The sequence below is a fragment of the Hoplias malabaricus genome, chromosome 4 (assembly GCF_029633855.1).
Source record: "Hoplias malabaricus isolate fHopMal1 chromosome 4, fHopMal1.hap1, whole genome shotgun sequence".
Taxonomy (NCBI): Eukaryota; Metazoa; Chordata; class Actinopteri; order Characiformes; family Erythrinidae; genus Hoplias; species Hoplias malabaricus.
The window spans coordinates 64617860-64643532 of record NC_089803.1 but is presented as its reverse complement, the minus strand read 5'-3'; the positions used below and the strand labels follow the sequence as shown (position 1 = coordinate 64643532).

At 37.6% G+C, this 25673-nt stretch overlaps 1 protein-coding gene across 3 annotated transcripts; it reads left to right on the top strand.

Moving 5' to 3' along the window:
• Positions 1-25615, top strand: LOC136695282 (leucine-rich repeat-containing G-protein coupled receptor 5-like). Of its 3 annotated transcripts, none has more exons than XM_066669267.1 (18): positions 1-736; positions 5802-5873; positions 8548-8619; positions 11038-11109; positions 13680-13895; positions 15652-15723; positions 16712-16780; positions 17005-17076; positions 17996-18067; positions 18190-18258; positions 18434-18505; positions 18936-19001; positions 19091-19162; positions 20248-20319; positions 20446-20571; positions 20651-20781; positions 21179-21262; positions 21353-25615. In XM_066669267.1, the coding sequence occupies exons 1-18, from the start codon at positions 546-548 to the stop codon at positions 22423-22425; spliced, it is 2673 nt and encodes an 890-aa protein (XP_066525364.1). In that variant the 5' UTR covers positions 1-545; the 3' UTR covers positions 22426-25615. The 3 variants fall into 3 exon arrangements, with proteins under 3 accessions (XP_066525364.1, XP_066525365.1, XP_066525366.1); XM_066669269.1 differs by lacking the exon at positions 1-736 and adding an exon at positions 4684-4785; XM_066669268.1 differs by lacking the exon at positions 15652-15723.
• Positions 25616-25673: the final 58 nt, after the last annotated feature.

Genomic DNA, 25673 nt, shown 5'->3' with positions numbered 1-25673 from the left:
TCTTACCAGTTGACCATTGTATAGGCCTAGTTTAGATAGTCAGATCAGTTATAGCACATGTGATTCTACACCTCATGCGCTGCAACTAAAAGGATGGCAAGGACTTGCATAGTTTACAAGGAAGAACAAAAAAAAAAGTTCACTGCTGTTGGTTTGGGGCATTAAATGGCATTTGGCAGGTGAGAGCCTAGCCTACATTGTCTGTTGCAGACCACAGCAGGACAAAAGGTGAAAAGGAATGAGAGCCCTGCGTTATTCTCTCCATCACAAACGCCAGCCCCATGGTGGTCTTGTCCCTGCCCACCACTCTCACACTGCGAAAGGAAAGGTAAAAAGGGACGTGGAGCCAAAATAAAGACAGAGTAGAGGTGGAGAAGTGCTGAGGTAAATCTTGTCACAAGTGTCGGCGCGCGCACCATTCAAAATTGTAACGGTCCATCTCGAGCTTTAAACCGTCGTTGTTAGCAAGTGTTCGCTAAGTGCTTCTCGACGGAGGAAGGAGGTTTTTTTTCCTCCAACGCTGGCTTGGACGTGTCATTAAAGCAATGTTGTGGTGTGCGGCGGTGGCTCTGCGGCTGGTGCTGGCGGTGTGTGTCCGAGAAGCGCTGTGTGGATCGCCCGAGTGTCCGCAGCACTGTCGCTGTGAGGAGGAGGACGGAGCTCTGCTGAGAGTGGACTGTTCAGACCTCGGGCTCACCGAGATCCCGGCAGGATTCAGCGTCTTCACCTCCTTTCTGTAAGTTTCTAAAAGATACCTATGGACACCTGCTGATCCACCATTAAGGGTATTAACAAGTAGGTTGCCCCCCTTGTGCTGCAATAGCAGCTCCTAATCATCTGGGAAGGATTTACTCTAGGTGTTGGAAACTCTGAGGATCTGATGGCTATCAGTCACAAACATTTTTGAGGTCAGGTGCTGAATTGGGAGGATTAGTTTTTGATCACAAACCACATCTGCTGGATTTAGAAAAGGTTTTGTCCCTTGCTACAGTACAATAAAGGAGAATAACTTACAGCATCTGCTATAGACTACCACATGTTTTGTATTGGGTCTGATATAAATGAACATGTGGTGTGAGCAGACAAATATCAGTGTCCCTTTGAGTTCCTGAATGCCATTAAATTTACAGCAGCTTGTTTCTTTTCTCCTGATTACTGATTACTAAATCTCAACTGTGTTTCCTAAACCACTCTGGGTCTCTGGGTTGTTTCACTATCCATCCTTTAGAAAGTGTGAGTACCTTTCATTCATCGAATGTGATTTTCTGTGTGACACAAGAACAGAAGAGGAGAGTAAAGTCTCTGAAAAGTTTTCCAAATAAAAGGAAACAAAACCAAGTTACAGCTGTTTCGTTTATATTTCTGCTGAATTTTAGATCAGCGTTAAATCTTTTTGCAGTACTGTAAATAGTCTTTGTTGTCTAGTTTCTTTAGCATGCTAACACTAAGATTGTCCTTGTAGTTATTGCCTTTTTCTGTTAGTAGTATCCAGGATCCAACATACGTTGTTTTTGCTGGTGATCAGTGTATCACATTCCCTTGCTGCTGTTCATCTTACTGACATCCAAAACAAAGCTTGTGCTGGTTTGCTGCAGCTGAGCATTAGCAAAAGGTATGCTAATCACAAAGGGCCAATTAAGTTCAGTGTAGATTAACAGGAGCCAATAAGATTTACAATTTAATACAGTAATAACCACTTTAGACAGTTTTAATCATGAATGTGGTTGGGAGATGGGATTTGCCTGTTTTTTCATGAGCTCAAAGAATAAATGCTCCAAAGATTGTGAAAATGATTTTCTTATTTATTTATAACAATTATTGCCATTGTTTTGGTATATTTTAAATTGCTTATATATAAATGTAGAAAAACTATAAAATAGCATGGAAAAAATGTACAGAGATGGTCCCTTATGCCTTTCAGCATTCACTTGTTTGATTTACTGATTTAATTTTTATAAAGCTCTTTTAGCAATTATTACCTGAATAAAAAGTTTTTAAACATTTTGGAAAATCCAGTTCTCCTTAGGTAACTCCAGTCTGGTGGAGCACATTCTCTGCATGCCCCCCTCCCCCCTACTTGTTTGTAGTGTGGGGCAGCTTGTGCAGCCCAGCCCCTTTCACTTCAACTGAGGTCCAAGCAAAAGATGGTGCCAGATGTTCATTGTGGCAGCAGAAGGAAGCCAGAGAGCAGCAGGTGCAGGCTGCGCCTTTTTAAGGAGCTCGGGGAAACCTGATTCACTGCACTGTTTTATTATTCCACTCTGAGCCAGATTTTCAAGTCGTGTAACCAAATACCAGGCAGGTTATTTTGCCACTTATCAAACTTTATACAAACTTCAGACTACACTGTACAAATTGTACAAGAACTTCAGACGTGGTTGTGTCACAAGATAATATATTATCCACAGCGTTTATATTCATAGTCATATTTTGACCAAATTCTATGAAGGCCCACTCATTGGTACTTCTCTGTTTTCCTAAAGGACAAGGAGCTCCTTTGAACATGTCTGAGGCTATGCATTTAATTGCAGTGACCACGGTAAACAAACAAAGCCTCTATCTGTTCTTCTGCTTTGTGTACCTTGCAGACACTGTGACTCCATGAACTGGTAGGCTATTCAGGCTATTCAGATGGGTCCAAAGGAATGAGGCTGATAGTATTACGAGACTGTACGGTACCTAACAATTTTATCCATCTGATAGGATTGATAGGTATCCTACAACTTCACCTAGACACAGTGAGTAACCTGGCAAAAAGCCTGCTTTTGTTCTCCATGTTTAGGACGAGACAGTCTTCTACTACAGACCTAAGAGTGAGAGGGAGCAGGGAAGAGAGTGACCATCAGCCTCTTTGAAAAGGTATCACTACCCCTTGCCAGTCAGCTGCCCTGTAATTCACTTCACTACCAACCCCCCGCCTCCTCCTGCCTGGATACTTTAGACCCTTGGGAAAGACATTGAGGAGCTATGCAATCGCCCCCTCTTTGCTTGGCCAACTCTCCCCAGTCTTTCCCCAGCCTTACAAGCAACACCAACTCCTTCTCCGCTGCATTAAACCTAATTACTTCTAAATGCAGCCGCTGCAGTGTTGATTAGAGTGAGTCTAGTTTCCTGCAGAGCTCTGTTTTTATTGCGGATCTTCTTACACACAGGCCATAGGTTCATTTGTCTTCTTTAAATCTACCAAGCCCCAATCCCAAAACAGAACGTACTGCTCAAACTCTGTATTGCCGTTAATTATGAGCTGTAAATACTACACCTAAAAAAATTATATTTGCAAGAAAGGCAAATCTTGTATGTGTTCCATGTAACTTTTTCTTTATAAACATGTCGTTTTAGACTTAGATTGCTCAAGAATTCAAGAGTGATTACTCTAGATAATCTGTGGCAAATATGTCATGTTTGTCATCCATCACTGTACAGTAATATAGCAATAGTGACTCCAGCCAACAAGTAGTCATGAAGTAATACACATAGGGCTGGAACCCAGCCTAGAGGGGTTTAAGACATATGCACAGTACAGCACGTCTGTTTATTTAGATCATTAGGTTGAGGCTAGAAGCAGCTGTTGTTGATCGAAATCAAATTACCCGGTTCAACTGGGCATCAACAGATGTTTTGTTTTCTAAGAGTGTGGCAGATATCTGGATAGGTACATAGCATTTAATGGTAACTGTCAATCTTAGTATTCCTGAAGTTGTTTTTTTTTTTTTTTTTTTTTTGTTAAGGACAGCATTAAAGTTATTTTTAAAAGATTTAAGTTTGAAAAGATATATGTTTTTATTGATATTGTATTGATAAGTTAACTGAGCTCATGTACTGTACTCTCCTGCACTTGTCCAGAAATATATTTTTTTACACAAACACTGATGACACTGATTATAGATGAGCTTTTAGATGTCGGATTATGGGCACTCAAGTTGATGTTTTGGTAATATATGTGTGTGTGTGTGTGTGTGTGTGGTTTTTACCTTTTTGCTTTTAGTAGTTATGTAGTTATGGTGTCTGCAGTAATGCTGAGTATATAATTACTGTCAATAATTACCAAATACTGGCACTTTGGGTTTTATTAAAGCAGTGTCCTGCTTGGTTTTTGTTTTGACAGTATAGTGCCTCAGATGTCTTATTTAGTCAACACTCAGGAAATATTCCATGTATACTGTAGGGCTGTCACAATAAACATAGTAATATTTTTTTCGATACAATGCGAGCTGTGAATCGAATAAATTAAGATTTTATTTAAAAAAAAAACATTCTGAGCCGTTTGACAACCCGCGTTAATGAGTTGCAGCCATCTGCAGAGCAGGACATAGTTCTGAAGCGTGCTGTAGTTTCATGCGACATCTAGTGGCACGGTGTGTAATAGGAATGCTGAGTTACTATGACGACGCCGGAAAAGTGTTTCGAGCTATTGGGAAGCTACACCATGCTATATTGTTTTGGTTAGCCTGTTAGACGTTTAGCTGGATGTGAAATGGCTAGCGCAGAGAGCAAGAATTTGCTGGAACTAGTGTTACCAACCGTCCTGTAAAATACAGATTAGTAACGTATTTTGTCACTAAAAGATGCCTTCCGTTTTGAACCGATACGGAACGCGTTTTGTTCCATATTTTTGAGGTCACTTTTATGGCCATGGTTTGAGAGGAGCGGGGCAGATACTCCACGCCTCCTAAACAGAGAACGCACTTCTCATTGGTCGTCACATTTATTTAGCCGATCAGCAGCCAATGGAGTCACAGTCCCTCCTACAGGGGGCTGTATTGCTGCGACGCTGAGAGCAGCAAGGTCAGAGCTGAAAAACAGGGAATTTAAAGGGAACTTATGTTAGCACCATGTCCCCATTTTATATATATATTTTTTATTTTTCTATGAAAATTTCTGGTACCAGTCATCCTTTTCAAATATACTGTTGTGTACCTCTTTGACCCTTACATCAAAAAATAAACAGGAAATTAAAATCATGTCCTTTCTCCATGTTGTATCGAAAATGTATCGTATCTTGGAGCAAAAACAGCAATATGTATTGTATTGTTGCATGTACTGCATGTGTTTTTACTAGGCATAACATTTTATTAATGTATTTGTAAACTTTTTTCCTTTATTTTTTCCTGTATTTATCATAATTAAAATATAGATTTCTAATTGATCATGAGGAGAGTTTAAGTTCCCATTTTTAATAATTTAATTTAATCACTTCATCAAATGTTTGTTTGTTTACTTTATTCACATGCTATATTCCCCAGTTCTGGAGGTATTGTGGTTATATTATTAAACAGGATGGCTCCAAAGTCTCAGCTGTTTATGGTTTTATCCCATAACATGACTGAATTCTGGCAGGTGGTCTCCGGACACACTGTGATTCTGAGAAGGAAGAAGGAGTTGAATGAATGAATGTATTATTACATAGAACATTAATATATCGCAGCATTATTGGATAACCCACATATTGGTTAGACTCAATTAAGAGGCTTCTATTTAGTTACTCTCTAAAATCATGGAATAACAGGTAACAGCTGACAGTGTATTTTAACCATACACTATTTCCTTTCATTTTCAGCTTTGTTTTTACATGACTCTATGGTGTAAACATTTTGTATATTGTGTTAATTATACTATATGACTAAAATATAAATATAAAAATATATTTTAAAAGGTAATTATCAATTAACACAGTGATATAAACAGATGTTATTAAAAGAAGGTTTGGAATGATATACCTACAATTATTATTCTGATGCTCTCTCTCTCTCTTTCTCTCTCTCTTTCTCTCTCTCTCTCTCTCTCTCTCTCGCTCACTGCAGAGATTTAAGCATGAACAACATAAGCCAGCTGCCCACTAATGCTCTGTCTAATCTTCACTTTCTTGAGGAGCTGTGAGTATGATCCTTCCACACATACTTGGCTTTGGCCTTCAATTATGCTTCACACTCATTCATAAGATTGGCTATACAGTGCTTTTCAAAAGAATTCGAAATGTTAAGTAATATTTTCCAAGGTCCAGCCATAAGAACATTATTGGCTAATCCCAGTACTGATTTTAAGGCCAAAGTGCTTTACTAACTGATATGACTGGAAGTTGTCAACAGTGGACTGTGAAAAATAACTTTTCTTTAGTTGCTAAAATTATTTAAAATGAATAATAAACAATAAGAATAATTTCATAATAGTAACTTGACACCCTGTGGAATCACCACTGTTAGAGGATGCTCATTCAGCTTGTCATCTAGTTGGCCAATGCAGATAAGCGATTTAACAGTGATCATTCATTTTGTGCAGGTATTCACACTGTAGTCCATGTTTTTTCCTGTTTTGGTGTTTTTGGAGGTTTTTCATTAGGGTTTTCTATATGTTTCATTCAGCTGATGTTTTCGCAGTTCTATCACAAATATTGAATTCTGTTAACGCCCATTTGTTTTCATTTGCTTTCTTGTGCATTTTCTGTTTTCAAGGTTTATTGTATTTTTTCACTGACACCTCTCTTGCTGGGGCCATGATTTCTTTAAGTAGCTAAATCTACCAGCTTGTTAAGTTTGTAAACAGTCCCTTTCAACAGAAGATTTGAATGTTCCATGTTTTAAATATATTATCTTTAGAAATGCAAATTAAAAGGTGATAATAACTCTTTTTTTTTCTCAGAATTTTCATATTGAGTATAATTTCCTCTAGTTGGTTTTGAAAAAAATATATATATCATTAAATCAGGTAATTTAATTTAATTTCTTATATATTAAACAAATATCGTTTGTGACATATTTATTTTTTGTTAATTTGCTACAAAGTAAAAAATAGATGAATATCCTCTTAGTGTGGTAATGGCATAACTAAGAAATTAGCCATTATTCTGTTTTTATACTCACCATAATTTTCTACTGCCTTGTATCTGACCCTGAAGTCCATAGCTGCAAAGAACAAGAAGCCAAGAGTTTTTGAGAGAGGGAGAAAATTCTGTCATTGCTGTGTGCTCAGGTGTAGTGGCTGTGGTTTCATGTCTGTTCAAAACAAACTGTCCTCTTCGGTGAACAAAAATTGACCCCTTTCTTGGAAGCCCCAGAAGATTAGGAGAAGTGCTGTTCCAGTACCTTACCAGCAGTTTTGTCTGTCTGGATCTATGTCTTCATTCATTAACAGGCCTTCCATGCTGACTCCCCCACAAGGGGTGAGATACAACACTTCTTTGCAACAAATGACACTGCTGTGTTAGTACAGGTCCTGTGGCATACGGGGTACTTGCCGACTTTTGGCCTCGTTCCTTCCTTGTTTCTTGAGATGGTATGGAATTTAGCATTGACACAAGCTGGCAAGAGTGAAACTGGTTTACCCAGAAAGGTCAAGAGTGTTACTTCCGTGCAAAAAAATATATATATATTGTCTTTGTCAAACTAGAACATGGTATAATCTCTAATAAATATTTCTCAGTACATTAACATTCTAAATGTTATGTTGTAGAAATGCAGGCGATACTCAAAATCTTTAGCCTATTTTTATATTTAATTTCCAGGGCGGTACGGTGGTGCAGCAGGTAGTGTCTCAGTCACACAGCTCCAGGGACCTGGAGGTTGTGGGTTTGATTCCCGCTCCGGGTGACTGTCTGTGAGCAGTTGGTGTGTTCTCCCCCGTGTTTGCGTTGGTTTCCTTCAGGTGCTCCAGTTTCCTCCCATGGTCCAAAAACACACGTTGGTAGCAGTGGCGGATGCTGGTCTTTCAAGGAGGGGAAGCCCACTGCCCCATAGACCCCCAGAAACGCTGAGTGTTCGATGGGCGGGACAAAGCCCAGCATTTATCCAATGACTCGTCTCGTTTCGCTGCACTTCGCTGCTTCGCTATTGAACTCTGTGGACGCTCAGTGTCCTCACTGTTTAAAGCACTGAAGCTGCAGGAAAGCCGCGTCTTTACCAGTGATAAGAAGCTTCTGAACAAAAGTTGAGCGTGTTGTAGTGCATATTTATTCAATGACATGTACACACAATAGTATATATTTGATCACTTATTTTTTGACACTTTAGGGGAAGCTGAGCTTCCCTTGCAGTCTTAGAGCAATCGCCTCTGGTTGGTAGGTGGATTGGTGACTCAAAAGTATCCGTAGGTGTGTGTGTGTTGCCCTGTGAAGGACTGGCACCCCCTCCAGAGTGCATTCCTGCCTTGCGCCCAATGATTGCAGGTATGGTCTGGACCCACCATGACCCTGAACTGGATAAGCGGTTACAGATAATGAATATTTGGTTCCTTTTAATGTACAATATATACATTTGGAATTCATGCAATTGGCTCTGAGTTTCAGCAGATTTATGATTCATATATGTGGAAAGCTGTGGGAAGTCAGACACCACAACTGCGATTTTTGACCAAAAGCTATTTATTGTGAAGCTCCAAAATATAAAGTATATAGTGTCATACCTTATTGAGGCCCAGAAAAGCAGAGCATTCAGAGCAATACTAAGAGCAAACTGAAAGTACAGTATGGTTATTTTTCTTTGTTATTATTTCCATTGCAAGTTCTAGAATCAGGGATTAATCTTTAACCAAAGCTTCATTCTGTTCTTTTCACAGACGATTAGCTGGAAATTATTTGAAGGAAATTCCTAAAGGAGCATTTGACGGTCTCATCAGTCTTAGAGTATTGTGAGTGAACCTGTTTGCATTGCCATTTACACAATATTGGAGTGGTTGTGAAGTTTTCTGGCTTGTTTTTGAAAACTGACCTTACATAGTCACACCAAAAACAGTGCTTTGATTTTCTTTTTTTAATTGCACTTTTAGAGGCTCTTTGTGTACACACTATAGTCAGCTTTATCTATAGTCTACAGTATCATGTGAATATGACACATTTTAATGGTCTAAGAAATATAAGGTCTATAAGAAAATATACAGGAAAAACATGTTTTCATATGTTTTAGTTTGTCTGCTGGAGTCCTAGCCTTGGCATACTGTACAGAAATCCATTAGCCTAACTGAGACTAATGTAAGATTGAAAGATGTGGAGAAAATATTAAATGTCAAACCCTCTTTCTGGAAAAGTATTTTTTATATAAAGCAATTAAAACAAGACAAAAGTACAAAGAAAACGTTTCTAATGTCTTGACTGATCAATTGGATTGTTTTTAAACATAAACACATTTTCATTTTGGTACATGCAACATAATCCTTAAAGTCGGGACAGGGGCTGTATAAGAGTGAAATGTTTATAGAATATTCAAATTTCACTTTTTGGAAATATTCCACTTCAGGCTTTTGAATATAAAAGCTATAAAAGGAGTATTCATCAAAGGCTCAATCATTGCAGGCAAACATAGATCATGGCTTGCCACTGTGTGCCAAACTTTAAATAAAAACTGTCAGAAAATTCAGAAAGAAGACTTATTTTTCATGATGCAAAGAATTTAAGTCTGTAATCTTCTGCTGTACAAAATATGGTGAAAAGATCCAGAAAATCTGAGTATTTTCAGTCAATGTACGGCAGGACCAGAAAACTCCTGGTCTCCTGGTGAAACTCCTGGTGAATGTATGAGGACTCACACAGTGAATGTATGAGGAAGCCACATGTGCTCAAGAGTGTTTTGGAAAACCTCTAACACAGTCAGCTGCTGCATCAAGAAATGAAACCTGAAACTATAATGCAAGGAGAAAGCCATGCATTAATTCTATGCAGATTCTCTCCAGCGTTCTTTGGGCCCAAACTCACCTCAGATGGTCCATAAGACTGTGTACTGTGTACTGTGTTCACATGAGTCTACGTATCACTTCACATTCAAGAAAAATGGACACTGAGTTGTCTGTGCCAAAGACAAAAGTAACTGTCCAGACTGTTATCAGAAAAAGATGCACAAGCCAACATCTGACATGACACAGGCTTGCATCAGTGCCCACAGAATGGATGACTGGCATATGTTTGCAGGTAATTCTGACAAGGAAGCATATTTTGGAATTTGAAAGACGCATATGCTGCCATCAAGATGACAAAACTGTCTTTGAACATAGTGTTCAGTACATCCACAAATGCATGTTTAAACTATATCTTGCAAAGAAGAACAACACTGCTACCATTTTCACTTAGTAAACTACAGCAGTCAGTTCCCAAACATTTTACAGGGTGTTTTTAAAAGGAGAGGTGTTGCAGCACAGTGATGAACTTGTCCCTGTCCTATACTTTTGGAAAGTTGTACTGACATCAAATTCAAAATGGGCAAATACTTTTCAAATACTGTTCAAAAACAGTAAACTTTCTTAGCGTGAACACTTGAAATGTTGTCTTTGTACTTGAAATTGAGGCTTGAATGTTAAATGCACCAAGCTAGATTGCAAGTTCAGATGTACAAAGGGCATGATTAAAATTGCAGTCCTTGACAATTGTCATAGCAATGTGGGTAACACTGCTGTCTAGCAAGTAGTGTACTATGGTCCTGTTTCCAGCTTGGGCGGGAATAAAGATGAAATAACAGTAAGAGCTCTTGTGCAGGACTTCTTATGCTGTATTGGCATCCGTCTGCAACAAGATTGAAATTTTAAGTCACTCTAGATAACAGTGCTTGTCAAATGCTCTAAATTTAAAAATTACAACCTACAGTTTTTGTTACTGTTGCATATGTCAAAGTAAACAAAAAAAAGTTATATCATAAGTTTGATGTCATAAATAATGTAAAGAAAAGTGTTGGTATTAAAATACTAACTGCATTCAGATGTAGTAATTTTCACATTTTGATTTCAAATACACAAATAAAAAATAGTGAAGAATCATTGCATTTTTGCTTTAGGTTTTTCAGTTAATATGGTTTTATTTGAATTATTGGAAAGTGAATTATTTAAGAACTGAAAATGCAGGCATTTAAGTTCAAGTTTACATCCAAATTCTATGCAATTTAACAAAGAAGGAGCAATTTTGGATGCTGTATTTGACCAAGAATTTTGGTAACTGAGTAAGCACACTATCTTTTAGCATCTTCCTGACATTGAATCGTGGCCTCCTTTTAGTTGATCTCCTGTTACCTTTCTTTCCTTGAACTTTTCTGGACTCTTTGTACCTTCTAACACTTTCTCACACAGAATGCTCCAAAACAACCAGCTTCAGGAGGTCCCCAGCGAGGCCTTTCAGGGTCTGCGGAACCTTCAGTCCCTGTGAGTACACATGTATACACATGCAGTTTAATGTCTCTCAGGCACTCTTTCTCTTTTCTCTTCACTTCTTGTTTTGGTTTACCAGATTGAGCCCCCCTAGTGCCAAGGCTCCATTAATTATCATATGAAACAGAAAGAGGGGTGGGGGGGTGGAACTAAGGAGAAAGGCACACAAGATGAGGAGCAACCCTTAGACTCCTCTAAATCAATTCAGTCCTCATGAGGCCTCAACTTTGATCAGTTTAAAAAGACAGAGTGGGTTCGTAAAGGAGGCTGAATACAGATTATCTTTCACTGCATTCAATATGGATCCCATCTGTTCACTTTATCTCTTTCTCATCATTTTCTTCCTTCTCAATACATGCAGAATATCAGCCCAAGATCACATTAATCCATAAGCATTGTCTGATACGGCACTTTTCGTCTCTCCTGTGCCTGGCATAGGGAACAGTGTGGTCATTGTTTGAATATGTTGTCGCTCTGGGCATCTTTGGTAATAGTTGTCAGGGAAAAGAAAAAAAGTGCTCCCTTTCTTGAGGCAGTCTTTATGTTCTCAATGGCCAAATTGAGGTGAGTGGGGCAAGTTGCATTTACACAAGTCAGATAGGCTATCTAGTTTCTGCTAATTTCACTGCGAAGGTTTTACCGTCAGTTACAGCTTTTGAAACTATTTAAAGAAGTTCTTAATGATAGCTGTGAGGTTCTTTTGAAGAAGGAAAAATCTCTTTGTATTGAAAGGACTACCTCCAAGAAAAACACAAGGCTACATTTGTGTTTATCTAGCAATAAACACAAATGTTCGATGTTCAAAAATGCTGTGTTGGTAAGGTTTTCTTGTGTCTAATGTGTGCCATGAAAACATTCTTCTTTCTGCTGTCAATATCCAACAGGATATGGATCACACTGATCCAATTTCAAATTTGGATCCGTTCATCACCATATACACCAAATACAAATTATTATCATTTTCCACTCTTCAGCTCTATAGTTTTGGTGCTCCAGTGGCCATCAGAGATCAGGACCATTATTGATCTTCATTGAGAACATTGGCTTCAGACAGTCTGCGATTGTGAAATTAAATTTTGTACACTATATCTAAATGCTGATGTGTTTCCTTGCAGTCAATTTTTATGTACAATTCTTACCCGTTTACATGGATCAGCAAGCTGTTTACATGCACAGGATAATTAGACATGGGTAGTTTTCTGCTTTTTGCACAATTCTCTGTAAATCATTGAAATGTTTGCCTGAGGAAATCCCAGCACGAGTTATTAAGATAATTTATTTGGACTGTTCCACATTCTGCAGTCATATGACGTATGACTTGTTGGAATGCACAAATTTTGGGAAGACTGGGGTGGGGGGGATGCCAAATAAACTGCCATCATAAGTATAAATCCTGTAACAAAGGAAGATGTAGAGGCCACATGAGGGACAGAAGTGGGAACTTGACTATGAAAAACTATGATCAGGTTAATGATAGGTTGGACAATGTAGCACAGTCCCATCATCTTGGGCACCAGTTGGAATGGTGTTTCCTTGAATACCCAAGTAATGAATCAAAAGCCACACAAGAATGTCAATGGCACATAAAACTAAAGAACAGAACAAGGACTATACAGGCACAAACTCTAAAGTAGATACAGCCAGGAACAATAATAAACAGTATCTCCTAATTCCCATGTAAGTGTTCATTCAGATTATCTTTTATAATTCAGTATAAATGGAGACTCTCAGTAAGCTTCTGATTGTTTGGCTGTTGTGCTTTTATAAATCTATTAATTTTGTTTATATATTTGGATTAGAGTCAGTTAGAGGTAATTTGGGCCTAGACAGCTTGTAATTATCGAATTATCCTCCTGCTTTTTAGCGTATCATAAACAAGGATCATATGATTCCCAAATCGAAACTCAAATTTCTGTTAAACCAATGTAAAATGTTATATGGGAGAGAATGCTGGTGAAGGGAAGACAGAACAGCTGTTCTGTGAAAAGCTGTGACAAGGATGCCTTAAGGGTGTTGTCTGAAAGTTGAAAAATGCAGTCTTTAAAACTTCGTGCTAAGGAAGTGTCCATTCAACTACAACTCTTTTCCATCTGAACAATTGAAAGAAAGCTGTCAGTTTCCTTGAATGAAGGTGGAAACAACTCAACAAGCTAAAGAAGATTGAATTTTTTTAATATTCTCTATCGTTGCAGGTTAGAGTGCTACCATGCACTTCTGTTACCTGAAAAATTGTGGTGATTAGGACTGTGGAGATTTAACCATTTACGAATGTAATCTTTCAAGCAAAGGTTTTACATTTTTGTGTCTTGTGTTGTTCAAAACAGTTGAAGCAATTTCTTAATGATGCTTAGTGTTCCCTGAAATCCCTCTTAGATAGTTATTTATAATTTGTATTAAAATATGAGCTTTGATCAACTGATCCAAGGCACCTATATCTAGTCCTGGGGATTCCATGCATTGATAGTTTAATAGATAACTTTAAAAATAATCATGAATCATGAACAATCAGGAAGTTAATCAGCCTGACATACATTTAAATGAAAAATAACATTTTTTTTCACCAGGCGCTTGGATGCAAACCACATCTCCAGGGTACTGCAACACTGTTTTAATGGTCTGTCTAGTTTGCGTCACCTGTGGCTGGATGATAATGCCCTGACAGAAGTACCTGTTGATGCACTGGGTGCTCTCTCCTCCCTGCAGGCAATGACTCTGGCTCTCAACAAAATCACCCATATCCCAGACAGGGCATTCTCTAATCTGTCAAGTCTAGTGGTCTTGTAAGTACTCCCTGGTCATTATTTATTATATTTTTTCTGTATTTAACAATGAACAGAGGCAATGTTTTATTCTGCCAAAAGAAGGGAGTATATTTACTGAAATGGGGAAAATGGAAACAAATACTGAATGAATGTATGAATGAACACGATGAAGACTATAGTGATGGGAGAAAGTATAGCTATACCAGTGATATTCTGAAAGGGTTAATTACAATGTCACAGACATTAAAGTTGGCTTAAATTATTTATATGATCTGTAAAGTCTCAAGTAGTCAGGGCAAAATAAGGAAAGGTGTTTGCAAGAAATAGACTTAGACTGCCAAATAAACCTCTCTAGAAACCACATCTTCATTTCAATCTAGTATCTGAATGCTTTCTTCTTGACAGCAAGCAAATTGTTGCTGTATTACAAAAACACCTAGTAGGGACGGTCTGTTTTGACTATGGGAGAAAATAGGTAATTATATATTTAAAAATATATTTTTATATAGTTATATATCATCATCGTCAAGTGAAATGTATTTATCTCCCAAAATAGTAACTTTACTGGAGTAGGAAAAAAATCTTTTTAACTTTCAATGGAAGTGAATGTAAAAAGATTATATTAGTAATTTTGAAAAATAGGAGATTTCTATTGGTTCCTTTTATCATGAAATTTTCACACAATATGCAGGACAGCTGCTGTGGTCACATAATGTATTAAACTAAAAATCCACAAAAATGGAGATGCATGTTTTTAATTGGACAGCGACTTCTATATATTACCTCAGTATGAGTGTGTGAGTGAATGTGTGAGTGTTTTATGGCATGGACTGGCACCCCATCCAGGGTGTTTCCAGGGTACGCCCAGTAATTCTGGGTAAGCTTCAGACACTCTGAACTGGTTAAGTACACTACAGACAGTGAATAAATGAATGTTTTTTTTTCTTAGCTTTTATGACTAGCATAATTACTGGAGTTGATTTTTAGTATAATAGTTTATTGTTCACCTTTACTAGGACCTTTTATGTTTATTCTGCATTAATTCGAAATATTAAAACTGAAGCTACTTCTTTGCCAGTCACAACAGACATTAGGGAGGACTGAGAAATAAATATCCTGTTGCCTGAGGAAAATTAAACACACTTCAAACGCTCTCTTTTTTGTATTCATCAATTTCATAGTCTTAAAAACTGTTTTGTATTTAAAGCAAATCAGCATTTTGTTTCTTTTAATCAAGTCCTTAATTTCCATAACTTTCCTCCTCTTTCAGTATTTCTTTATTTGATTGGAGCTGGTCCATTTTCTGGAATTAGATGCCTGCAAATGGACAGCCAGGGACAGTCATTTCTTTGTGACAGCTAAACCTATACTAAGGCAGAATGACCACTGTAAGAAAGACACCGGTATAATTTTATTGCTACCTTTTAAACAGAAATACTTCATGCTATTACACTTTTCTTGGTGGTGGTGAACAGGCTTTTAAGTCTGAGAGAAAGCCTACTGAAAGAAGCTGTCCATAATCAAAAGCAGAACTCCATCCCTTTGATCTTCACATGCTATACAGTCATGCTAATATGCATGCAATAAGCAAAGCTAGGGGGTATTTATAATTAGTCTACAGTGGCATCGGTCACAATGAAAGAGAGAGGGGAAGAAGCCCCCAGCCTTTGTTACTTTTTTGTCTTCTCGTTCTTTTTTGTGCCAATCAGCTTTCAGTTTGCTAAACGCAGAGGGGTGGGTACATCTGACTGTTCTCTATGCCTTCCCTCTGCAGGCATCTCAATAACAACAGAGTGCTCTCCCTGGGAAAACAGAGCTTTGATGGGCTACAGAGCCTGGAGACTCTGTGAGTTGACCTCTCATTAATATGCAGCAAAAGTGCCATTCCAATTCCTTCCATTCTCTCTCCATCCTTCTTTTACCATCTTCTTTTACCTTCTTCTTCCTTCTCAGATACAGTAGATAAGCATTCCAGCTCAATAGAGGGAGTCACTAGTCAGCCTTTCATGGGGGCCATTTCAGTTCCAAAAGGGGAATTTGTGTGTGTGTGTTTGGGGGGGGTGTACTAGTGTAGAAGCAGGGAATGCCATGCATATATAAGAAATATTCCTGTTTTAGTACTTGAGGATAAGAGTTGTATATTAAGTGTATTTATATCAATTTTCTGTAAATATGTTGAATGCTGAGTGCCAATAGATTTTGAAAATCCTCTTAATGTGGTAATATTGTGTGCCTAACTCTGAAGTTGTGACATTTTTAATGATATTGACAGTTTCCAGAAACGCTGGAAAGAAAAGAGATAAATTAAATGTTAGGCACACACAATATTCAAACATAACAAGTGTTACTCAACTGGAAAAGTTAATTCCTGCTGTCATTATTCAAAGTGTGTGGCCTCCATGCACAGCAGCATGTTACCTGAATGTTTACTATACAACATTAACAATAAAGTTTAGGCAAGCATGCTATTTACTCTTACACTGAAATGCACTGGGCTGTAGACAGTAGTTTTTAATAATGCAGTTATTTGTTGAAAGATAATAGCTTAGCTTATTTTAGCTGTGCTTAGTCGTATGTTTGTTTTTCTGTTTGTTTTGTAACAATAGAAATTTAAAGTTGAAGGTTAACATTTTCTCATAGAAAGATGTCTAGTCACTGGGAAAGCTACTTCCACAGATGGAAATATTTAACTCATATTGTATGTTCAGTGTGTGTGTGTGTGTGTGTGTGTGTGTGTGTGTGTGTGTGTGTGTGTGTGTATACACTGGCTAATATTTTACCATAGCATTCTCAGTATGGGGAAATTCTAATATTTGAATATCTTGTACTTACAGAGATCTGAATTACAACAGTCTGGAGGAGTTCCCTGTTGCAATCAGAACCTTGAGGACTCTAAAAGAGTTGTAAGTATATGCAGAATCTCTTTTTACCTCCCCTAATTTTACAGTTAATTGTCCTCAAGTTTCAGACAGAGACAGGGAATTCCCACAGATGTTGTAATTCATACCTCTGTAAGTTCCTTGTCGTTGTCAGAACTTAAAGACATGGATTTGTAGGTATATGTACATATACATACATTTTACCTCCCTTGTCTTATCCCCATTTTCATCAAATTTATGTTTTTCAGGGGTTTTCACAACAACAACATAAAGTCCATTCCTGAACATGCATTCATTGGAAACCCCTCTCTCTTGACTATGTATGTCTGCCAATCGTCAAGCATTTAAACTATTAACTGTTGCCTCTAGTGTGTGATTTTGAAATATTGAAGAGCTTAATTTTAAAATGTAAGCACATTACTCATGATAATAATGGAACCACAAAACTGATCTGCCTTTGGATTACACTTGTTTTGAAGACTGTCGGAATTACTTAACTATAAATATACATACAAATATTTATAAAGGCTGTCTATCTTCTCAGTAATTGGTAGATTAAAGATCACTACTGCCCCAAACCAGAACAAACAGTGATGTATGGAGAATGCACATTAAATAAGCAAATAGTGATTTCTAAATTTATTTTGACTTCGATTTTATTGCAGAAGGTAAACAAAAATATTAATGTTTAATCTGATCAGGCTTATTTAATTTGCAAATATGCATCCATACATGACCTTTAGCTTACATGTTAAAACAAGGTAATACTGAAGTAGAGGGGTAGTTTAGAACAAGTAACAAGGTAAAAGGAAATAATGATATGTTTTGAAACAAATAATGTCAAACAGGTGATTGTAGCCATGATTAAGTACCAAAGAAGGATTGCTTTTCCTTTGGCAAACCTTACTGTGCCAAAAGGAATACTTATTTTAACTTTGTCCACAAGCACCATCAACACCTGGGATGGACCTTCACACAGTATTTAAATTACATCTAAACTTTGTCTGATTTGTGTTGTAATATTATACCTTATGATTCCATTTTTATGTCATAGCCTAAGGTGTAATAAATAATAAATATAGAGCTTTTTGAGATCCTTTCTCCAGAACTTTTTGTTCTGTTTACAAATTTACTCTCAGCCAGGAAGTTCAATCCTAAACAGATCTTAAAGAGCTGTTTTAAGCTGGCCTTTCCTGTTTCAATCTTGACTTTGTATTTTTTTACAACCATTTTTAATAGATTCTTCTATGACAACCCCATTCAGTTTGTTGGACAGTCAGCTTTTCAGCACCTGCCAGAACTTAGAACACTGTGAGTATTTATTGGACATAAGAAGCATCCAATTTGTTGCTGTTTTGTTTTCTTCATGCTCAGTTACAACCCTGATTTAAATCATGATGAGTATTTACAGACATGCTTGTTATTGTGTTTAGGTCTTTAAATGGAGCTGCAGACATCACAGAGTTTCCTGATCTCACAGGAACATACAGTCTTGAAAGGCTGTGAGTTCTCTCATACTCAGAATGCTCTCACATAAAATGTTAACTGTTCCACTTTTACTGAACCCATTTCTCCGTATATAGAACTGCATAAGACCACAAATCATGTGGTCATTAAATTCTGCTGAAAATGTTTAATTTCTGGATATTTTCTCAGCATTTTTTTTTCTGATTTCAGTGCTATCACAGGAGCAAGAATTACATCTTTACCCAGCACAGTGTGTGAGCAGCTTCCCAACCTGCAGATGCTGTGAGTCGTGAGCTTTTTCTGTTGATACTGTAAAACACATTCCAATGACAAATGTTCGGCCTTGAATATGTTGGATTATGTACATCATTTCCACTAAAACAATATATGTTCAGACTGACAAATATCAGAATTATTTTTCTGGGGAGGATTGCAGACAGGGATTAAGCCTGGTCCCGTACTGCACACCATTTTGAATTGTGATTTTCCACTTAAAAGAGGGTATAGTCCAGGACTAAGCTTAATCCCTGTCTGGGAAATTATGTAAAGAGTTCAAAATAAAGAACAGCCACCTTTTTTATTGTATTGTCAAATGGAGAATCTTTCAAGACAATTGTTAGATGTTAGTAATGATTTGATAAAATCCTAGTGATCCTAGTAGATTTTTTGAACGAACCTTAACACAAAATGACACAAAATGTCTTCTTTACAGAGACCTCTCATACAATCAAATCCAAACCCTGCCGTGTCTCCAAGGCTGTGAAAAGATTAGAAAAATGTGAGTAACAAATGAAAATGGTAAATTTATGGCCAGGATCATATTAAGAGAAATAAGAATAACAACTAATGCTTGTCTTTACTGATTAGTGATCTCCATCATAACCAGATCCATGAGCTGCAAGCTGACACGTTTCGAGGTTTGCCTTCCCTAAAGTCCCTGTGAGTATGAGTGGCTACAACAGGTGTCCAATCTCTAGTGTAATGTGTTCTCATGTTCTTACTCACATCGGTGCAAAAGCATGCATAGCACCCTCAGTTTGAATTTGTGAACCCTTTGGGAAAAATGTAGTTAAACATCCTGCCTAACGTCTGCAGCTTGGTGTAGTAGTATGCAGAGAAATGTGTATGTATGTCAGTTCCAGCACCATAAAATAAGACCAGTTTCACACTGCATGCTGAAAATACACCAAACATGTGTGTGGCCTGTTAATGTATAGAATACTTTGAAAAACAAATACTAAATGTAACACACCTATTTATATAGAAAAGAAAAGAATAGAAAAGAATCACTAATCAAAGTTGTGATCACTAACCATTTGTTTAGAAACACTTATAACTCAGAGGTTATTCTAAAATAAAATCTGATTGACTCTTAAGTTTAAAGGCTATGTTAGAAATATATCTAGACTTGAACTAAGTGAGTGATATTTTGCACATTGCTTTCAAATTATTACAGCATTGGACTTTTTATACATTGCCCATTTGTCCAATCTACCAAGGTTGGCAAACCTAACTTGTTGGTCCACCTTGAAGATGTAAAGATAGTAGCTCATCTGTTGCTGCACAGTTTCTGTTATTTATTGGCTGAATATTTTTGGTTGGTGGACTATTCTCAGTCCAGCAGTGATTGGGTGGTTTAAAAACTCCAGCAGTTTTGCTGTGTCTGATCCACCCATACCAACTTAACACATACTTGCACACCACCATGTCAGTGTCACTGCAGCGCTGAGAGTCACTCAAAAATATCTTTTCTGTGATGGTCCTGTGGGGCTCCTTAGCATTAAGGACAGATTGAAAGGCTGTTAACAGAGAATTCAGAGCAACAGATGAACAACAGTCTGTAATTGTAGAAGTTAATACACCTGTATGGCTGATTGTACATATGGATGTAATGTATAGATTTTTACTTTTCAGCTAAACTTTTACTTTTACTTTTTAAAATTTTCACTTTTACAGCTAAATTCCCGCTAGTTAAATTTAATGCTGAATATGCAGCCACTGACAGTTTCCCCATCTATTTGCAGAGACCTGGCTTGGAATAAATTGTGCTCTGTGGATCCTCTCTCCTTCTCAGGACTGCCAGCTCTTACCAAACTGTGAGTTCTAATATTTATGGCCAAATGTGTAACTCTTTTAATGGTTATTGAGTGTTTTTTTTACTAAAAAATATAATATAATATTACGAGCATTTGCAGGAATTGCATATCTGTTCCTCTCTCTAGGGATCTCACTTTCAATCACCTATCTTCATTACCTGTGGGGGATCTTCATACTTTAACCCACCTAAAACTGGCTGGCAATATGGACTTACAAGAGCTACTACCAGTGGAAAGCTTTCCTAGACTAAGGTAAGAAGACTTTCATGTTTTATTACTGTTAATATATGAAAGTATTAGATATAAAACAACCATTTCTTTAAATTTGAAGGGTCGTAGAGATGCCATATGCCTTTCAGTGCTGTGCATTTTTGGCTTGTGAGAAATATGGTAGTCCCTGGGACAAAGAGAAGAATAGCAGCAGTGATTTAGGAAGGAAGGAGACCATGGTGTCTAGTCAAGGTGTGTACTTTACACCCATTTTTACCTTTTTATTATTTAAACTCCATGACAAGTAAATATGAAAATTGTTTTCCCTGCCTTGCCTAATTTTAAGATTTCTTCTCAGCACAAGTTTTCTGACTGCGACCTTGAACTGGATAAGTGGTTACAGACAACGAACGAACGAATGAATGAATGAATGAATGAATGAATGAACACGTTTTCCATCTCAGCTGTTATTGGTTAATTCATACGAGCTTTTCATCAGTTGGATCAGATAAGGCAGGGCATCATTGATTCTGCAGGGTGAATCTGATCCCCATTATTGGATTTGAACACCTGTAGTAAGTCATTATATTTAATAGAGAGATTAATGTTTATGATGGAAATGTTTACCAGAGCCTTCTTTCCATAAAAGGAGACCATGAAGTTGAGGATCTTTTTCTGGACTCTGAAGATGAACCTGTATCTCACAGCTCTGTCCAGTGCTCTCCAACACCAGGTAAAGAAAGGACAGTTCCTAGCATTCTGTTTTTTGTTTTTTGCCAACCTTCTTTTCTAATTTTTTTTGTTTTGTTTCTCCTTTTTCCAGGCCCTTTCCGGCCATGTCTTTTTCTTTTTGGGAGCTGGCTCATCCGAAGTGGAGTTTGGATCATTGCAGTGTTGTCCCTGGTTTGTAACGCTATGGTGATGGTCTCTATATTCTTATCGCCAACATTTTTGTCTCCTGTAAAGCTGCTGGTTGGCTTGCTAGCACTGGTCAACAGTCTGATGGGACTATGCAGTGGGGCTATGGCTATCGTTGATGCCCTCACGTTTGGTAGCTTTTCCCTGTATGGTGCTCACTGGGAGAGAAGTACCTGCTGTAAACTCACTGGCCTTGTGTCTGTCTTTGCATCACAGACTAGTGTTTTCCTATTGACTGTGGCTGCTGTGGAGAGGGGCTTCTCTGTTTGTAGTGGAAAAGCTACAGCAGAAAGTAGAGCATTAACTGCCATAGTTAAGCTAGCAATACCACTTAGCTTCATCATGGGCTTGGCCATAACAGCAGTATCACTCCTCCATGAAAATAGCATTTCCTCTCTCTGCCTTCCTCTGCCACTTGGTGAGCACTCTGGTCTGGGATTCATGGTTGTGCAAGTGTTGGTCAACTCTTTGTGCTACCTCATCATGACCATCTCCTACACACGCTTGTACTGCAGCCTGGAGAAAGGAGAACCTGACAAGCTTTGGGACTGCTCCATGATCCGTCACGTGGCCTGGCTTCTTTTCGCTAATTGTATTCTCTACTTCCCTGTAGCATTTCTTTCATTTTCTGCATTGTTAAAACTCTCTGCAGTGGGCCCAGATGTGGTTAAATCAGTACTTCTAGTGGTGGTACCTCTGCCTGCCTGCCTTAACCCTTTGCTATATGTGCTTTTCAACCCCCACTTTAAAGAGGACTTAGGACTCATGCTCAGACAAATTCAGGCGACGCTGCTGAGAAAACAACACCTCAGCCTGCTATCTCTTGATTCGGAGGATGCAGAAAAGCAGTCCTGTGACTCCACGCAAGCTTTGGTTACTTTCACCAGTCCAAACAGTCCAGGGAGCAAATCGTCAGCATCTTTGGCACACAGTACCAAGGACCACCATCTTGCTATGCACTGCGTGTGTACGTCATAATGATACATATGTCTGCCAAAAATTTTCCACAAATGTGAATGTGTCCTCAATGTCACGTTCTCATTTTTTGACAGATTTTCACATCAGTGTTAATGAAAACAAGTATAAGAATAATCAACACAAAGTTGATGAGTGTGGCAGCATCCATGTGAAAATTTACTGGCAGACTTTTTACTAAGTTCTCTAAGTAAGTTGGTCTCCTTTTGTGTGTGCATGGAGAGAATACTGATGTCTTGTTCTCTGGCACAGTTTTGTGGCCAGACTTGGTGACAGGGTCTTAACCTGCACTGAGCTATCAAATGGAATTAACTCTGGCACTGTTGGGCTCTTTGCCGGCCAAGTGCCTTCACTTGTGGTAAAGGAGAGGACTAAGTAGCAGACATATTGTTGCACAGAATTTTTCCCCTCTTATTTTTGGATTGCATTTCCATTCATTTTTATCATTATAAAGTACTTACAGAAAACATAAAAAAGAAATTTAAATTTCAGATATTTTTTTAAATAAATAAAAATCTGTTACGGGATTTTCTGAATTCAGCTTTGGTATGCCGTAATATTTCCTATGAAAACTGAATGCATAATTCAGCAGTGATTTGCAATGCTATGTAACATGCACAGTGGTGCAACATTCTGTAACTGCTTGCAGTTATAATTACTTACACCATTTTGCCACATTAGCTCATCCAGCATGAATTTAGAAATTTGGAGTATTACATAGCTTCTGAAATAGTTTCAGCTCTTGAAGAATGGATTTACACTAGATATTACAATATTTCAATGAAGATTTAATTGCATTCATCTTCCAGAGTAGTTCCACTGTCCCGTAACCAAATGCTGGATGGCGTTATACTTATCTAGCACATGCTCAGCACTGGGCATGTATCAGCTATCAATGTACATTAAAGTAGCTAAATTCACTGAGAAATAGTTTCTGCAGATCTATGAATACATAGTGTGACCTAAAGCAGGATTATGAGTATGATGATATAGGTTTGTATTAATTTTGTATATGTTGATGTATTGTAACATCATTTATGTTACAATAATCAGGTTATTATTTGTATTTACATCATTTGGCACATGCTCTCATGCATAGAAATGAATAATTCTAATCAGTTGTAATGTTAGGAGTTTTGCCCAAGTGTCTTATTGGTGTAGTTTGGTGTAATTAAGCATTTGTGGAATAGTCAGCCATGTTGCAGACAGTGGCATGGACCACTTCACTACACCAACCACATTTAGAGCATTTCTTATGCATTAAACAGTAAGCTTAGTGCTGAGTCATCTGGAAAGAACTCCAATAATGAATAGTAATATCAGAACGTATAAACCAATAAAAGTTTTACTGAAAATGTCCTTAATTCTAGACTATAATGTTGAATTGTTCCAAAATGTGGTAAAAATTTTAATTAGCATTTTTACAGTTCCAGAGCGTTCATAGCAAAGTTCACAGGTGAAGTTTTACACATTTAGAGCATCGCAAATCATGTCTGTCATCTTTTTAATCTATCAAAGGCTGTTCTTTAAATCCCCACAAGATTTTTCATTGACAAGCATCCTGAATGAACACTCAGTTGTGACAAAGAGGATGTATTGTCACTTGCGAACCTTTCCATTTTCTGTGTACTTATTCATTCATACATCCATTATCTGTAACCGTTTATCCAGTTCAGGGTCGCGGTGGGTCCAGAGCCTACCTGGAATCATTGGGCACAAGGCGGGAATACACCCTGGAGGGGCCGCCAGTCCTTCACAGGGAAACACACACACTCACACACTCACACCTACGGACACTTTTGATTCACCAATCCACCTACCAACGTGTGTTTTTTTGGACTGTGGGAGGAAACCGGAGCACCCGGAGGAAACCCACGCGGACACAGGGAGAACACACCACACCCCTTACAGACAGTCACCCGGAGCGGGAATTGAACCCACAACCTCCAGGCCTCTGGAGCTGTGTGACTGAGACACTACCTGCTGTGTATGTATTGACCAAGAGAATTTGTGCTTTTAAAAGAAAATCTAAGCCAGTTCTAAATCTATAACTTGATGCTGTCTCATTGTACAAACCTGGTCATGATTGACATCCCTTCCCGAACCTGACACTAAAAAGGTATAAATATTTTATTGTGACCTTTTTTTTTGAGAGAAAATCTCTGCTAGTATGTGTTAAACCAAACCAAAATAATACTACAACAGACCTAGTTAAATAATTTGATCACAATACAGTCAAATTATAAAAAATGATTGTAGTAATGCAGTTAAAATATCTTCTTCTTAAAATGTATTGCCTATATTTCCAGATTATAGAAACATTGAGAGCTTCCAAACCGAAGAGTTTACAAGCATTTTTCATGTTTTGTAAAAGCATGAAATTAATTATGCCAAACTAATTCAAGTACACATCAAAACTTAAAGCAACTATAAAGTAGAAGCAACTTGTCAATGTGTTTTTTTTCCTAAGTTGTACCAAATGTGACATTTGTTATGCTAACATATATCCATGTATTGGTTTTCCATAGGTTTTCTCATAGGTTCCTCATGAAACTCACTCATTCACAGTAGCAACTGCATCCCTTTTTGATGCAGCTGCTACTATGAATGAGTGAGTTACAAGCCATATTACTCACATACTCAAATAAAAGGACTGCTCAACAAGGGAGTTCTATTGTGCTTCATATTAAAATCTCTGTCCTTGTTACTCATCCAAGCTGCTATATCCTAGCTGGTAATTCATGGACATTTGCAGAATAAAAATGATGCAGTTTATTGTGTATCTGACCAACTGTGCCCCAACAGAGAGTTCAAGCTGCTTTTCATTTTAAATGCTGTTTTGATGTTCATCATTTGTCTGTTTTAGATTATTTCAGTGTCGCCAGATTGGGAGTCTGGGTTAGAAAGCTGTTTTGTATGAACAAGAATTAATAGAAACATATGTAAATAAGTTTAATAATACAGTAGAAATTATTAAATAATAAATATGTGTATCTCTTTGTGCAAAAAAGTTGGGTTTTTGTAGGTGCAGAAATGTACAATCTTATGTGTATATAGGGTTCCTGTTTTTATACTGCAGCAATATGAACATACATTTGGAATAAAGACATTTAACAAAAATGTAACTGAATTACTATTGATCATTTTATGTGTCAAGAAAAATCACATGAAATTTATATTTAGAAAGGGTTTAATGTACAACATGACCCAGAGAAGTGGCACCAAAGTGTCACTGGGTAGAAACTGATAAT